General features: G+C 48.8%; 1 protein-coding gene across 7 annotated transcripts in view; it reads right to left on the bottom strand.

Annotated features, from left to right (window-relative positions):
* The window catches only part of KALRN (kalirin RhoGEF kinase), a 660588-nt gene that overhangs the window by 95525 nt on the left and 548735 nt on the right, over positions 1–16328 (bottom strand). For 4 of the 7 annotated variants that reach the window (XM_041002795.1, XM_041002797.1, XM_041002796.1 and 1 more), the window contains exon 1: positions 14859–15064. The exons of the other annotated variants lie outside the window; for them this stretch is intronic. In XM_041002795.1, coding sequence (XP_040858729.1) covers positions 14859–14943 — 85 coding nt within the window. In that variant the 5' untranslated portion in view covers positions 14944–15064. Of the gene's footprint in view, positions 1–14858; positions 15065–16328 lie in introns of those variants that run through there. 7 annotated transcript variants of the gene reach the window in all.

Raw genomic sequence — 16328 nt, 5'->3', positions numbered from 1 at the left:
AATTTGGGCAACAGGGTACGTGGGAGAGCAAGCGAGCTGACTGTAGTGAGGAAACCAGAAGTTAATTTATTAACACACACTCTTGGGAAAAATCACCTCATCTCCATTTGCTCACCTGGGAGGTGTGCAGGTTCACTCCCCAAAGACACTGTCGCCACACACCATCCACTGCAACCTGTCCATCACTGGTATGGACACTCCACTCCCACACAGGCCTAGGTCCCTCCCCATGCTCCTTTCTTTGTGACCCTTCACGTCCCAGCCATGGTCATTTCTTCACCTGAAGACTTCCTCCCCACCCACCCCCTCTAGAAGGGCTGGTCACTCTGTCCTCTGAGCACTTCCGAGAGGCCAGTCTGGGGGATTTTGGCACAGCTTCTCAGGAGACTGCTCATCCTAGCTCAACACGCAGCACTGAGGACCCCTGCCGCTGCCTTCTCCGTACCCATTTCTCTGAGGACCAAACCAAATGGTATAGCCTGGTGAGTTGAAATTCTGTCCCTGCTCCATCTACACGCCTGGGGGTAGATCTTAAATACCTGAATTATGAGGATACTTCAAAAAAGTTCTTGGAGAATGAAATTAAGAGTTTATTTTGATGCAAAGATTTTTTTTAAAATTCCATGTACAACTGTATCTATGAACTGTATCTATGAACTTTTGAAAGACACCACTATGCACGAATTTCAAAGAGTCTTGGCAGCAACAGAACCTTATTTTTTAATCCCACTTTCCACAAACTTCCTGAAGTACCCCCCCTTTCATTCCCTAGGTCCTGGGGATTAACTCAAGGGCATCTGACAAGACTTACTGTAGACAGCCCCGAAAGACAAGGTCATGGGGCACATCTGATTTCCTTATTTCTGATGGACATGAAGGTCTGTAAGTGAAGCTTCTTTTTCCATAAAAGCATGCATTCTAAATGTAACCAATGGTACATTTGCTCAAAATGTCAAGTTGCCTTATTTTTGTTTAAAAGCTGGTGTTGTGGAACAGTGGATAAGGCCTCCAGCTGGGATGCCTGCAATCCACAACAGAGTGTTGGTTTGATTTTTGCCTGCTTTTTTTTTTTAATGACACAGTTCCATAGGCTCAGGGATCTCTGCTTCCACCCTCACCTCACTCCCCCTCCACTGTTTCCCCCCATAACAATAGTCCAATCTCTCAACAACAGTCACAGTCCATCATCCTGCTATTTAAGTATATCATGACATTGCAGGTGCAGGCAATGGTAGAAAGTCCACCATCCCATTGTCAAGATATATTTAACAGTTTCAATGGGAATCCATCTTTTTTTTTTTTCAGTAGAGATGCATATTGCAATGTATCCTCATGGTATATTTGCCTCCTTTATACAGATCTCTAGATGAATATATGTATATACATGTTTATCTATATATCTATTGATTTTGTATTAAGGTTGCCTTATATCAGAGAGAACATGTGATATTTGTCCTTTTTGGATTGGCTTATTTTACTGCCTGCTCTGCTTCTGATCCAACCCCCTCCTAAAGCACCTGGACAAGCCATAGCTGATGTTCAGCTATTTAGATTCCTGCTACCTACACAGGAGACGTAGCTGGACTTCCTGGCTCCTAGCTTCACCTGGGGAGTGAACCAGCATATGGAAAATCCCTTTCTCCTTCTCTCTCTCCCTTATTTCACTCACTCTCATTCTCCCTTATTCTCTCCAACTGGCCACAACAGCCAGAGCTGAACTGAGCTGAAGCCAGGAGCATCTTCCATATTTCCTATGTGAGTGCAGGGGGCTAAGGCTTTGGGCCATCCTCCACTGCTTTCCCAAGCCACAGGCAGGGAGCTGGATGGGAAGTGTGGCAGCTGGGACAGGAACCAACTCCCATATGGGATCCTGGCATTTGCAAGCAGAGGATTAACTAGTTGAGTCCTCACTCTGGGCCCTCACTCTTTCAACTGAAGAAATGAATCTTAAAAAAAAAAAAAAGAAAAAGAAAAAGAAAAGAAAAGAAAAGAAAGCAGCTCTAATGAACTGCTAATAACAGAATAGAAATTTCTAAGTCACAAATAGCAGATTAGATATTCAGCAGAGTAAAGTAGATAATTGTGGTAATTAAAGGAGCTTTGAACATAAATGCAGGATAATGCACATACTAAACCAATAAATGAATCTAAAGGCCCTTTTTCAGGACTTGCTGGAGAGCGGCTAAATCCAACACACGGGCCTCCAGGAACTGGGAGGGGAACTCTGATCTCTATCTTCCTAAGAACTGCCACCTGAATCACTGCTCTGTGATCACCAGGTCAGCAGTGTGTTTTGAACAGGGACATTCCCTGGGCAAAAGGCCAGTGTTTTGTGGTGTAGGTTACAAGTTTATTTTCCTTGAAAGCTTTGAGAAATTCTTATCTACTTCCATCCCACTTAATGGCTCACCTAAAAACGTTGTGCTGTAAGTCAATGAGATGTCTGTTAATGGGAGGAATATTCCCTAACTAGCATTTCTTGAGTGTATTCTCTCTGCCAGGGTAGCCAGGACACACACTTGAATCTTTACAACTAACTCAGGGTATGGATACCCGTTATTTTCCTAAGTATGCAGGAGAAGAAATGGGCACAAAGATGTTAACAAATAGTTTAATATCACATCATCAATAAGCTCTAAACACCAGGACAGAGACAGTCTGGCCCGCTTCGAATCATGCCCTTCTCGTAGCAGATACCTCAACTAAGGAATGAATGGCCTGCAACAAGCTCTCTCCTACTTAGAAAAGATAACAGATGAACACAAGAGAGTCAACTGGCCCACCTACCTTTCTGAGTCAAGTCCCTGTTTGTGATACAACCTGGACACTTTCAAGGAGCGCTAGAACCCTGGTTCCCCAAGCTCTCAATAACAGCCAAGGTGTTTTGGAAACACACTTGTACTCAAGGCAGCCTCTCTAGACCTGCCCCTAGACTACTTCCAAAACACTAGGGATCAAGGCAGGTTCATTCAGTCATAATATTGCACCACTTTCAAAATGTCATATACAACAAGTCTATGGTATATGATGCTAATTGTGATTATAAATACACATTGGAGGTGTAACTACATGCTGCTAAGCTAAATTTTACAAACCAGATCAGTTTTTAGTACTTGACTTGGCAAAGATATTCCACAAGCAGAACTTCGGACGCTGCCCTGGTCCCGTCTGAAACATGTTCCCACTGATAAAGGAAAAAAGATGCCAACTAAACAAAGATGCATACCACGCAACTGAATAAGGACTAAAATCAACATAACATGATGTGCAGATGGGCCCGTGTCAACCTGAGGTTGGTGACTTTGGAATAGAAGACAAAGGTGAGCTCATGATAGCAGCAGAATGCTTGGCAGGGAGCCAGGGAAACTACAGATCCAGGGCAAGCTCCGTCAGGGATACTCGGCAATGGGAAGAGGCTGAGGGGGCGGAGCATTCTCCACAGCCTGGCTGGGCCCAGTGCCAGTGGTCCCCTGGGATGACTATTCCCCTCCCCGCCCAGGGCTCCTTCAGTGCATACACTCTTTGCTCCTCTGAGAACAGCTCAGCTCTGGTTTGTGCACTTACAGCCCTGGCTTGCATATTTTGGCAGAAGGGTCACAGTTAAATTTAGAGTTGACCCTCTTTCACTGGGAGTAAGTGGGAACACTGGCTGTATGAGCAGATCCATGGACACTGCGGTATAGCTGGTCACAGATGTGTCTTCATGGGGAAGCATGATGTGGAACTGGTGGTTAGGCTAGAAGTTAAATTGGGAAGTGGATGGAACTTCCCAAACAAAGCCCAAAGAAGCGGGAATGTAAAAAAATAGAAAGCTGGGGGTGGGGTGAAGTGAGGCGCTGGTGTAGTAGTATAGTAGGCTAAGGCTTCTGCCTGTGGTGCCGACATCCCATATGGTCACTGGTTCATGTGCTGGCTGTTTCACTTCCAACATGGCTCCAAGCTTACGGTCTGGGAAAGCCGGAGGATGGCTCAAGCACTTAAACTCCCTCTACCCACATGGAGCTCCTGGCTTCAGATTGCCTCAGCTCTAGCCTTTGCAGCCATTTGAAGACTGAACCAGCACATGGAAGCTCTCTCTCTCCATCTCTCTGTAACTCTGACTTTGTAATAAAAATAAATAAATAATAAATAAATGTGGGACCCTGGATTCAGTCATCCCAAGATTTTCCCCAACTTTTACTCTGCAAAGAGGTTGAAGAACTAAAGACAGTCTTGTTTACTTGGTTCTGTTGGAAAGCAGAAAAGGTTCATTATACTTTTAAGGTTGCCTTTTAAAGATTTACTTATTTAGTTTTGGGGGGGCCCAGCGGTGTGGCCTTTCAGCTAAAGTCCTCACCTTGAACGCCCTGGGATCCCATATGGGCACTGGTTCTGGTCCTGGCAGCCCCACTTCCCATCCAGCTCCCTGCTTGTGGCCTGGGAAAGCACTCGAGAACGGCCCAGAGCTTTGGGACCCTGCACCCACGAGGGAGACCCAGAAGAGGCTCCTGGTTCCCGGCTTCGGATCGGCACAGCACCAGCCATTGCGCTCACTTGGGGAGTGAATCCTCAGATGGAAGATCTTCCTCTCTGTCTCTCCTCCTCTCTGTATATATGACTTTGTAATAAAATAAATAAATCTTAAAAACAAACAAACAAAAAAGACTCTTGGTATTCATGGCCCTCCTCAGACAGGATCCCATGGCCCAAAGTAAATCCCATCTCCTTCTCTATTCCCACCAGATATCCAGAGTGCACTGTCTTTCATCTGAGAATACTTAGAAAATGTATATGTGTTTCAGAGAGGAGGGGAGGGGAGCAGCTCCACCTATGGCCCCCTCCAAGTGTAGACTGAGGACAGCAACTTCTTTTGTTTTGATTTCTGATTATCCCCCAGTCCCTGGAGGTACCATCTATGACCAGGAGTCAGGAGGCCCCACGGAAGGCCATTGGTGGCTTTGGGGCCTAATTTAGAACAGAGCACATGGGCTAACCAATCCTGGCTTCAGAACAGCTTTCACCTTCCATCTGGTTTGGAAGGTCACAGGATGTTTCAAAAAGTCTCGTGGCCTTCCCTGGAGATTCCCAGAATCGTGGTGGGCGGGTTGAGATTTCGTTAGGACTGGTGGGACTAAGCTCTTAGCTCCGTGTTTTGAAAGCCAAGCTCTGGCTTTGGGTAGACCTGTGCCAACAGAGTGACAGACAGAGGTTCTCCCAGAATCACTTCAGACATTATTAAACTTTTACTAGCTTGAGATCTGCCTCAGTGGAGGGTATTTATACCAGGGATGCTGCCAGACACCATGGTGGAGAGCTTTTTGTTTTTTTCAGAGACTAACTTACCAACATGTAATTAGATGGACATTTTGCCATGTGTCGATATGACTTGTTTTTTCTTTAAGTAATCTTCTTGCTTTTAGATTGTTTCTAACTTTTGCCATTATAAGCAATATTGTAATGGTCATTCTCATGGCAGCCTTGACACAACTCTGTAATTAGTTATAGAAGGTAAATTCTTGAAAAGGAGTTCCTGATTCAAAAGACTGACCACCCCTGACTGGTCTGAGCCCTTTGGAAGCAGGAGTGTGCTGTTCTGTTTTAGAAGTTTTATGGGAGACATCTTCCAGGGCCAGGAATTTCAAGTCTCTCCTACTATTTTTGTTTACATTTTCTTAATTTCTTTTTGGAAAAGGAAGTAATCTGGTTGAGACCATGACAAGCTAATGTCTTTGACTTCTTGGACTAGATATGATGGGGTAACGGAAAGGATGTAGTTTATCATTATTCTGGATTTAGAGTGACATGTTATGCCACTCACCTGTTGTGACCCTGTGCAGGTTACATAGGCTGGATACAGTCTCTGCATCCAGCAAACAGGGATGGCAGGCAGCTGCCCAGGGGGGTTTTGGTTGGATGGGAATAGTGTGTGTAAATCACTAAAACCTGGCGCATGGTAGGGGCTGAGGAAGGACTGAGTTATTATCATCACAAATGAGGACCTGCAAGTCCTTGTGGACTTGTGCCAACTGCCACATTCAAATGCTTTCATTTGTGTCTTAATCATGGGAGAAGTCGAAGATCTTCCATTCGCAGATGGAAGATCTGAGTAGTGTGTAGCAGGCATTGGACCAGTGACCCCAGAACATGGAAGGTGCTTCCATGTCCCTTCCCCCCCCCCCCCCCCCCCCCGGCCCACCCAGGACCTTGAAGACGCAACTTAGAAACTGCTCCTTTAAGTGTGAAACAGGAATAACAAAGAAACAAACCAGAAATACAACAGTTGCTAAAGATAATAAAAGCATTCCTGCTTTGAGACTCTAGGAAATATTGGTTTTTCCTCAGGCCCTAAAGGGCAAACAGGGGTCCTTAAAGGGCTCAGGAAGATGCACTGTGAGCAAATAGCAGGGACACCCTCAGACCCACAGAGGAAGGCAAGTCAAACCCACCATCTAGAGCCACGCCGTCCAGTCCTGCAGCCAGGAGCCACACAGGCTACTGAGGACATGCAGTAAGGCTAGTCCAACTTGGATGTATTCTGAGTGTAAATTACACTTCAGATTTCGAAGATGTGCTCTCAAAATCCTGAATATTTAGCACCCCCTTTTCCTGGCCTGACCTGACTCCACAATACCCCACTGAATGCATTATTTTAAGAGTACTGTGGAAGTTATTCAATATCCTCAGTGAAAAACAGTTTATGACACTTGTATATCAAATGGCTGAGAAAACCACAGAGGAAAAAAACAAGGTGGAAAGGATATATTCAAAGTGTTCATTTTAGGGTTTAGTGGATAAAGCTACTGCCTGAAAACCAGCATCCCGTGTGGGTTTAAGTCCCAGCTGCTCGGCTATTGTGCCTGGGAAAGCAGCAGCAGACAGCCTCTCTGCCCACATGGGTGATCTAGAAGAAATCCTTTGCTGTGTCTCTCCTCTCTAACTCTGCCTTTCAAATAAAATAAATATTTAAAAACAAAATGCCCCCTAAGTGTTAATCCTAGTTGTCTCTAGGTGATGGAATGTTTACAGTTTTTTCTACTCACATGATTTTCCTTGACAGAAAAAAATTAATCAAAGCTGTTTCCCAGTCACAATAACTTAAAAATGAAATGAAGTAGAGAAAAATCCTCAAACTTGCTCCCCGAGATCATCTGTACAACTGGAGGTGTGCGGATCGATAAGGACCCTATGATCATTTAACTAAGGAAAGCAGAGGGGAACCCCCTGTCCCCCAGTGCACACTGCTCTCCAGAGGACAAGCGTGACGGGCATTTCAGGCATCCTGGGAAGGGAAGGTGGGATGGGCAGCAGAGACGTGCAAACACCCAGACAACAGCCAGCGTGTCTAAACCGACTGACCCAGGCTAGGTCCACTTCCTAACCCCAGACTGTTCTTACTTTCCCATCAACTTTTGCCGTTACCTGAAACCCATACTAACAGTTGTCAGCTTTGGTTCCAGGATGTATCCTGGGACCGCATCTGCAGGAAGGGTGCTCAGAAGATGAACCAGAGCAAGGTGTAGAGCAGCATGCAAAGCACCAAGCCATCTACACACCAAAGGGGAAAGCACGGAAGAGGATACAGCGAGTGGCTGGGAGTGGCTGTCCCCGGTGGTTAGAATTCTGCTATTTTCAGTGTGTCTGTCTCGCTAACTTCTGATTGGTTCATGGTGAATTTTAAGAGTGATGAGAAAAACAGTGAGAGAAACACAATCTTCAGGAAGCAGAGAAGACACAGTGACCCCAGGTCTTCTATTCAATTCTTGACTCCTAACTCCTATGCCCAGCCCCAGCCCAACCCCAGCCTGGGGAAAGTGCATGACCAAGGTGTGGGGAGGGCACCTTCCCAGCTTTTCAAGCCAAGGATTCCCTGGGGGGAGGGGCAGGCAGCTCTCCCTGACTACAGGATGCTCTTGCCGCAGTCAGTGAGGGACAGGTAGGCTAGGGAAAGCAAAGAACAAAATAAAAAGAGAAAATGAATAGGCTGAGAGGAAACGCCTCCCTTTACCTGCCAGTGGTCTCACTCTTGAGTGATCCCCAGAGCCAACTGGGAGGACACTCACCTGGGAGGACCCTCACCTGGAAATTTCTGGTCAGTGGGGCCAGAGAACCTGCATTTCTGCCATGTTCCTGGGTGACAGCACCGCAGGACACTGAGGCACTAAGTCATTCTGTCGATGGCGGGATGAGGGGAAGAGAAACCAGGAGCAAGGCACAGGAAGGCATGAGCCTGGAGCACGCACACAGGCTGTGAGCCTTGGTTTGCCTTCACACGGGGGAAAAATACCCCTTCTGGATGCCAGTGATGTTTCTATTCCAAGAGAGGGAGGCCGTATCACACATCAGCTGGTAACCACGTGTCAAGCCTTGTGGCGATCCAGCCGTGGGGGGTAACAGCAGCTGCCTGTTCCGTGGTCACCCAGCAGTACTCAGGATTTCCCTGCTTTTCACTCTGACAGTCTCCTCCTCATGACGACCAGGAAAGCCAGGGAATGTGGAGCAACCAGCTCCATAACTCTCATCTTGGCTTTTACCTGGCACTAGGCACCTGGCAGCCTCTTGGCTGCCTCACAGGTGTAGCTGGTGCTTTCCTCTCTCCAGGAAGTAAAGCTCAAGAGGACACAGGTGAAAAAGACCAGCTCCATTCACCACGGACTACACCGGGCAAGGAGCCATGCAATCCACGCCCCCACACCTGCACAAGACCCTGTGCAAAGCTCGGCCAAATGTCCAAATCTTACAAACTGGAAGTACTGGCCAGTGGGTGGGTTGTGGCAATTTTGATGTACACAAAAACAGCCTGATGAAGACCCAGTAAAACCTGCTGCATAAAAGACACACGGTAAGTGCTGGCTGCACCGTGGAGAGCCAAGTGCTTCTAATCAGACTGCTGGCGGAAGCCAAAGTGCGGGCAGCGACAGATCTACCACGTGGGCTCTCAGGATCGCACTCCCACAGTGAACTCTGGTGCTTGTGTCTTGGTCCCCGGCAAAAGGCTCCCTTGGAACACGCTTACGCTTCTTGCCGTATTGTCTATTTGAATCGTCTTTTCCGTTTTACCCAATGATGAGAATACAAGAAGGGTTACAGGGGTTTTAATCTGAGTAATGAAAGCAATCTTGCAAGCAACAACTCCACAGCACTGAGCCATGGGTGACAATGGGCTGGGCAAGTCCGATAAAGCGCCTAGGAGTTCATTAAGGTTCACAGTGTTACAACCTGGAGAATCCACACTATTACTGGGGGATTCCACGGGGAGGGGTCTGTGTTTAGTAGGATAATTGCTGTTATCAGTAATAACAGTACTGTTTATGTTTGGGGTTAGGCTAAGCCCTGTTCCTAGGTTAGCTTAACCACTCCTTCTTGTAGCCCAGGGAAATAAGTATATCATTTTGATATTCATCCACTCTGACACCCAGCACAGAGCTGGCATGCTGACATCACCTGGACATCCGCGAAATGAATTAACACCATTATATAGAAAAACCAGTGGTGTACAAAGATGGAATGACAGGAATGCATTTACTTGATTTATTTCTACCTGAAGGGAATCAGAGACAAGGGATCTTCTGAATTAAACTGAACCTGAAGGGGCCGGCATTGTGGTGTAGCAAATAAAGCTGCCACTATGATGCTGGCACCTGTATGGGTGCCAGTTGAAGTCCTGGCTGCTTCACTTTCCATCCAGATTTCTGATAGCAGCTTGGGAAAAGCTGGAGATGGCCCAGGTGTTTGGGCCCCTGAACTCATAGCGGGGAGACCAAGAAGAAGCTCCTGGCTTGTCTGGACCATCCCTCGCCATGTGGCCATCTCAGGAGTGAACCAATGGGTGAAAGATCTCTCTCTCTCTCTGTCTCTCCTTTTCTACACATAACTCTTTCAAATAAATCTTAAAGAGAGAGAAAGAGAGAGAGAAACAGAACGACAAAGACATGCAGCTATTAACAAGCATGCATAGGCAGTTCTGATGCAGGTGCTGCCTCCTGTGGTCTTTGGACACAAGAGTCCCTTGAAGCAGACCAGGCAGGTCCAGTCTCAACACAGCTCCAGGCAGTGCAGGCACTCCTAGAACACCAGTTCATTCCACCTGAGCCCATTTGTGTGGGGTCAGCCACACCTCTGAAGCCGCCTGCCTGGAAATAACAGCCAGCAAAGGGAGCGCTCCGGGAGACTATTCCAGCTCTGACTCTGCTCCTGATGGGCTGCATCTCAGCTTCCTCATGTAGGAAAGGAGGCAATGGGACTGGATAAACTCTGGGCCCTAATTTATGGTCCAGGATTGAACCCCTTCTGCTTGAGAATCAGCTCACTCAGGCTTCAGAGCAGGTCTTCTCCAGGATCTTCTTGCAGAGAAAGCCTGGGACTTGGAGCAAAGGATAGGGAGCATGCACACCCTCACTCACTAAAGTGGAACAGTGCCTCAAAATGATGGCCACATCTTTTAGGAAAAAAGAAAACAGCATGAAGATTCCCAAAAGGAACACAACAAATCAGAATATAAACAACATGACTCCAGCCTGGCAAACTCGTAGCCTCACCATCCCAGTTCAGGAGTAAAACACCCAACGGCCACGTGACTTTTAAAGTTATCTTGCATTGAGAAAACAAAGTCTGAATTTTTATCTTGTTATTACAAGGTGGGAGTTATGAAGGTACAGACTATAGACCCATTGGGGTAACTCATCTACAGGGTTATCAGTGACGGAAGGATACACAATTCTACCAGATGAGGGGGGCTTTGGCCTCAGCTTCCCACATCCACCCCACCCCACCAAGATCTTACGCTACTGTGTCCTATTGGGCAGTTGGCATTGTTATACTAAAGGCTGCCTGGGTAATGAGAGTTATGATGTTTTATGTCAAAGAATCAGGTACAGGAATTGGACTGGGAGGTGTGTACGTGAGGCACGTCTGCCCAGAACAGGGTATGACCCTGGGCAGGCTGAGAAAAATGGAGATACATGCTAAATGGCCAATTACTGCGTCACCACAGTAAAGCCATACTCTAGTTTGTAGAAGAAAAGCACAGGGATCTAGGTCGCAAGGACTTTGTCCCTGGGCTGGAGAAATAAAGTCAGCAATAGTGAACATCACTATCTTGGAGGTGCCTATGCGTTCTGAAGGAATGGGGAATCACAGCTTCACACATGCAGTATTAACTTAAGGGCTAAGGAAGAGGCTATCACTCTAGGCATAAAGTTCCTGGTCAAAGATTCTGAGAAAAGAAACTAACACATCAGGGAAATCAATGCCTGTGAACCCCCAGTGCCCCTACCCACACAGCTACCACAACAGAGTCCAGCAGGAACCCAGCTGGCCCTGGTGTGGAAGGAACCTGGGATCCAGTTCCCACTGCCTGCTCCCCTTCCCCCACTTTAACTTGTTCAGCTTGGGTAAGTCCCCAGGACTTCTCTTCTCCTCTGAGATGCTCCAACTGCTGAACTCACTCAGTCTCAAAAGGAACATATACTGGCACAGGGGCTTGGCACACACATAGTGACACCAATACTGCAGCAAATATACATATACGCTGCCTGCTAGAGAGAAGCAGAACAACAGTAATGACATAAAGGACTAAAGATGAGACTCCGATTACGCACTCAGTGTGGATTCCAAGATGATTAGAAAACTAAAGACAAACTCCCTTCCCCCTAAAAAGGCGAGAAAAAAATCTCTAGGTCTAAATCTTGATTTAAAAAGTCACACAAATTCCAGTGCAACGCATACTTTAGCAAAACCCAAGATAATGTGAAACATTTTTTGTCACTGTAAAACCAGCTTTATTTTTAAAATTACTTGATTTGAAGGGGGATAAAAGCAGAGAGAGGAAAAGAAGCATGCAAGTCCTACCCATTGGCTCACTCTCCAAATGCCTACAACATCTAGGGCTGGACCAGACTGACAGAGAGGACCAGGAACTCAGAACTTAGCATCTCGCAAACGGGTGGCAGGGGACCAAGTACTTGAGCCATCATCTGCTGCCTCCCTGGGCACGCATCAGCAGGAAGCTGGAACTGGAGTGAAGGAAGGACTGAAACCCAGGGACTCCTATACAGGATATGAGCATCTCACAAGGCAGCTGAACCTGTAAGCCAAACACCTGCCCCACAAATGGTTCTCTGGAAGTTTTTCTTTAAGAAGGCTCCAGAACTGACCGACTTCTTCAGGCTACAGAATAGTCTAACTGGCTGATGTAATCCCAAACTCCTCATAGGGCGATGCCTGTGACTGGTCACGCTGTAGATACAGGCGTGCCACTGATCTCACAAGGAGTTGTTTCCCCTTTCAAAAAGGCAGTTATCAACGCATTTTCTTCCTTCTTACCTGATCTCTTTTTTTGCCTTCCCACTCATTTTCAGTCTTCCTGCCCCACAGCACCAAGTGCAAGGCAGGAAAGAATATCTTCCACCAAATCTTGCCACTCTACCCATGGTCCACAGAATCAAAAACCAGAAGGGGCAAAACACAAAACACTCACCACCTTCCTCACTTTTCCAAATCAAAACATGAACTCAACCTTCTCAAATGTGATAATGTAAAGACTACACATGTACAGCCCTGGTCAGTCACTTAATGCTTGACTCCTGGAGCAGCAATCACAACCACTTGAGAATTTGATCTGAGAAATTTCAGGATGGCTTAAGAGAGGTTTGAGTCAAAAGAACCAGAACATTCCACTTGCTCTTGGGGCCTCTTACGTGTGTTATTTTCCATTTTCTTTAGCCTTTAAGAGGTAGTATCTGTAAAACCCCAATAAGTGGGGGCCATTGGCCAAGGCCCCTTGACTAGGGAACTAAGCGTGGGGAGGGGTATGTATGAAGGGGGCAGGGGGAGGGTTCATACCCTTGAGCTTCACAGTGAAGCTACTCAGGCAGAGGGGAAGAAAGCCAAGTTCTTGCCCAGCAGCCTTTCAGGTGCACCCACTGGGCGAGACCAGAGGAACTGGTTTCCCTGGCAAGGAGGCAGCGGTTCCCTGCTGTGCTCTGCCTCCTGGCCTCACCCACCCTTCTCTGGGTTGCAATTGGGCAAGCCTCTCTTCATCATTGACCTTTGGGGTTCAAGGCCAAGTACTAAAAGTTCAACCCAGGCTTTTATGGTTTGCCACTCAGCTTCTGAGGGGATGCCTGCAGGCAGTTAGAGACACACGCTCTCTTTGTGGGGGAGGGGGTAGGATGGGAGAGAAGTGTGCCTGAGCAAGAGCCCCAATACCTCAGTCTCCATCAGCGTGCCCAACCCCCAGCCTCTTCCCCACTCAGGCCACCTGCACCCTACTCAGATCCAGAAAAGAGGAAGGAGGAGGGCCAGACAAGGCAGGGGCCACCACCTCCTCAGTTCTGCCTGTTGCTTTTAAGCTGCTTCGTCAGCTCGGAAACTTTTGCATCTCTCCTTCCTCAGCCAAGGGCTCACTTCTGCCACTCTGGCTCTGGTAATCCCTACCTCACACATTCCCCCTCTCCCAGCCACTGAGTCAGGGGCCACTTGCCTTCCAGTCTTCAGGCAGCACCACAGCAGGTAGGACCGGCAGGGCAATTCATAAAGCCCATGAAGACTGGAAGACTGGGAGTATAACCCCATAGGGAAACAAGGCTTTTCACATCTGGACTCGTGGAGGCAGATGCAGGCACTTCAGATAAGCCCCACCCAGTCCCACCATTCCACCACGGACCGGAAACCCGCTCCCAAAAAAATCCTGCTGGAAACCCTGCAGAGAGAAAGCAAGGGACCCACCCACTCAGATTCCCCATGGCCATTTCCTGCTTCCACCCACCCCCTTCTCCAATGCGCCCTTCCTTCAGTTCCCAAGCCTCGCTACTACTCAATCTTGGGAGCCAGGCTTGGAGGGCCCCGGGGCGCCCTCAGAGCTGGAGCCCATACAGTTCCAGGCAGTTCTAATTAAGGCAAAGATGGGGAGGCTCTAATGCTGGGATTAGGAACCTTAATGACCTGTGTTAAGGCCCTGCAGACTTAATTAGTTTTCAGAAGGCAGACCTGTCTAGGGCAGAACATTTGTCTTCGCCGTATGGCGTGGCAGTCAGGGGCATGGCGAAGGGTCGCCTGGACGCAGTTTCCTCACTGGCAACTCAGACTCAAAGGTCTAAGGGGAGTTTTGAATGGAAGAGAAAAGACTGGGAGATCCCGGCACTGTAAATGGAGGTACAACAGAGAGACTCACTAGGTCAAATTTACCGGAGCAAACCACGAAGCGGCCTGCCTTCCCTCTCCAGCCAGCTGGAGCTAGAGGGGAAGCTGCACTGAACTAGGAACAGCTGCTCGGCCTAGGATAGGAGGGTGGCAATTTCTTAGGAAAGGCCACACAGTTGTGATCTTTCTCACCTCCCAGTTCTGCAGGCTGCTTGGGGGAGAAATTGGTTACTTCCTGCACGTCACCTCAACAACATAAAAACTGACAGCATAATTAAACACAGTCCTAATTAGGTACAAGACGAGTTCTTGGTTAATTAACGAGCACGCTGGCCTGAGAAAGCCGAGGCAAAAGATCTGCGCGCTCCAGTCCCATTAGAAAACTGTCACTTGGCAAAAATAGTTCCTGGTGTGGAGGCAAGTGTCAAACACATTCCTATAGGCACAAGTCATACGTTAGTCCGGCGGCTGAGAACCCAAGTCAGCGAGCAGCGAAGGGACAGCCGCCCGCCCCATCCCCCGCCAGCGGGCCGGCACCCAGGCAGGCATGCAAAGTCGCTGGCAAGTAACTGAGTTCCCAACTGCAGCTCCGCATCCAAGCCCTCATCTCCCGGAGACAGAGCGCCAGCAAGCGCGCGCTGCCGGGGAGACCGGGGAAGCCGGCACCCCGGCCGCCCTCTCCTGCGCGCAGTCGCACCGGTGCCGCGGGAGAGCAGTTACCCACGCCGACAGCCCCTCACCTCTGCACGGGAAGCAGCAGCAGCACTTAGCCAAGAACCAGCCCAAAGAGGGACCGCGGCCGTAAGCCCGGTCGCCGCTCTTCATGCTGCCGCGCGGCCCCAGCGCTGCCGCATGGCACGGGGGTGCCAGCTAGGGGCGAGGGAGCAGTGGAGGAAACTTCAGCGCCGCTGCCGCCGGGGAGCCGATACCGCCCGCGCTCCGGCGCTCGCTACCCTGTGCCGGCTGCGCGGCCGCCGCTCCCACTTACTGGGCGCCAGAGCCACCTTGCGGAGGCGGGCAGGGCGGCCGGGGGCGGAGCTCCGAGTCCAGCTGTGGGCTGCAGCCCAGGGCCAGGGTCTGGGCCACGCCGCCTGCGGCTGTGCGCACCCGGCGGCCGAGGCGTGGAGCCTGGAAGCACACAGGGTAGCTGCTGCTTTAGTGCGCAGCTGACTTCCCGCAAAGGCGGCTGCAGTTCGCGTTTAATAGAGGAAGCCGGACAAGCGGGAGAGGAGCGGACTGTGAGGATTCCTTAAGGGCTTTTCTCCTCACTAGAGTCTCAAACTTTTGTCCTGCTGTTCTTCCTCCCCTTTCAGCCTTCCTGAGAAAGATGGCAGCACCTCATAGAACTGGGGGAATGCGGGCTTCCCAGCTCCGGCGATGTTGCAAAAGCACGAAGGTTTGGTGCCATAAATCCAAAGTTCAAAGCTCAGGTTTTTGACCTCAGGCGAATCACTTCACCTTTGATCTTCAGTGTCCTCATTAAGAAGACAATAAAGAATTCTTCCGTACAGGAGTGCACGATTGCAAACAGAATCTAAAACATATCCGGGGGTAGTGGTTTTGCGGAGTAGAAGGTTAAGCCTAGACTTATGGTGTCACTTGGACCCCTGGCTACTCCACCGTCCATCCAACTCCCTGCTAACGCACCTAGGAAAAGCAGCCGAAGATGGCCCACGTGCTTGGGCCCCTGCACTCGTGTGGGAGACCCAGAAGAAGCTTCTGGCTTCTAGCCCAGTTCCCTGACTCCAGCCTTGTTTCAAGTGAATCAGCACATGGAAGATATTCCTCTCACTTGCTCTCTTTCTCTCTCTGTAACTCTGCCAAGTTATTCCATGGCCATTCCCTCCCAAATACACCCAGTGGACCTAACTTCCCTTCGCTTACATCCTTATCCTTGGAGTCTTTTCCATGGTTCATTGCTAAGCCTGCTTTCCACAACCTTTGCACCCCCTGCCCTGAAGTCCACCTGGACATGCAGTGGTATAATAGACTAATCCTCTGCCTGTGGCACAGGCATCCTTTATGGGCACCGGTTCATGTCCTGGATGCTCCATTTCCAATCTAACTGGGAAAGCAGCGGAGGATGGCTTTAGTCCTTGGGTATCCGCACTTGTGTAGGAGACCCAGAAAGAAGCTTCAAGCTCCTGGCTTCCAATCAGCTTAGCTCTGGCCATTGTGGCCATTTAAGAGAATGAACTAGCAGATAGATC

The sequence above is a fragment of the Ochotona curzoniae genome, unplaced genomic scaffold (genome assembly GCF_017591425.1).
Source record: "Ochotona curzoniae isolate NIBS_2020 unplaced genomic scaffold, NIBS_Ocur_1.0 scaffold_2587, whole genome shotgun sequence".
In the NCBI taxonomy this organism is placed as follows: domain Eukaryota; kingdom Metazoa; phylum Chordata; class Mammalia; order Lagomorpha; family Ochotonidae; genus Ochotona; species Ochotona curzoniae.
The sequence above is the reverse complement of the archived record's forward strand: the minus strand, read 5'-3'. Positions and strand labels throughout refer to the sequence as shown.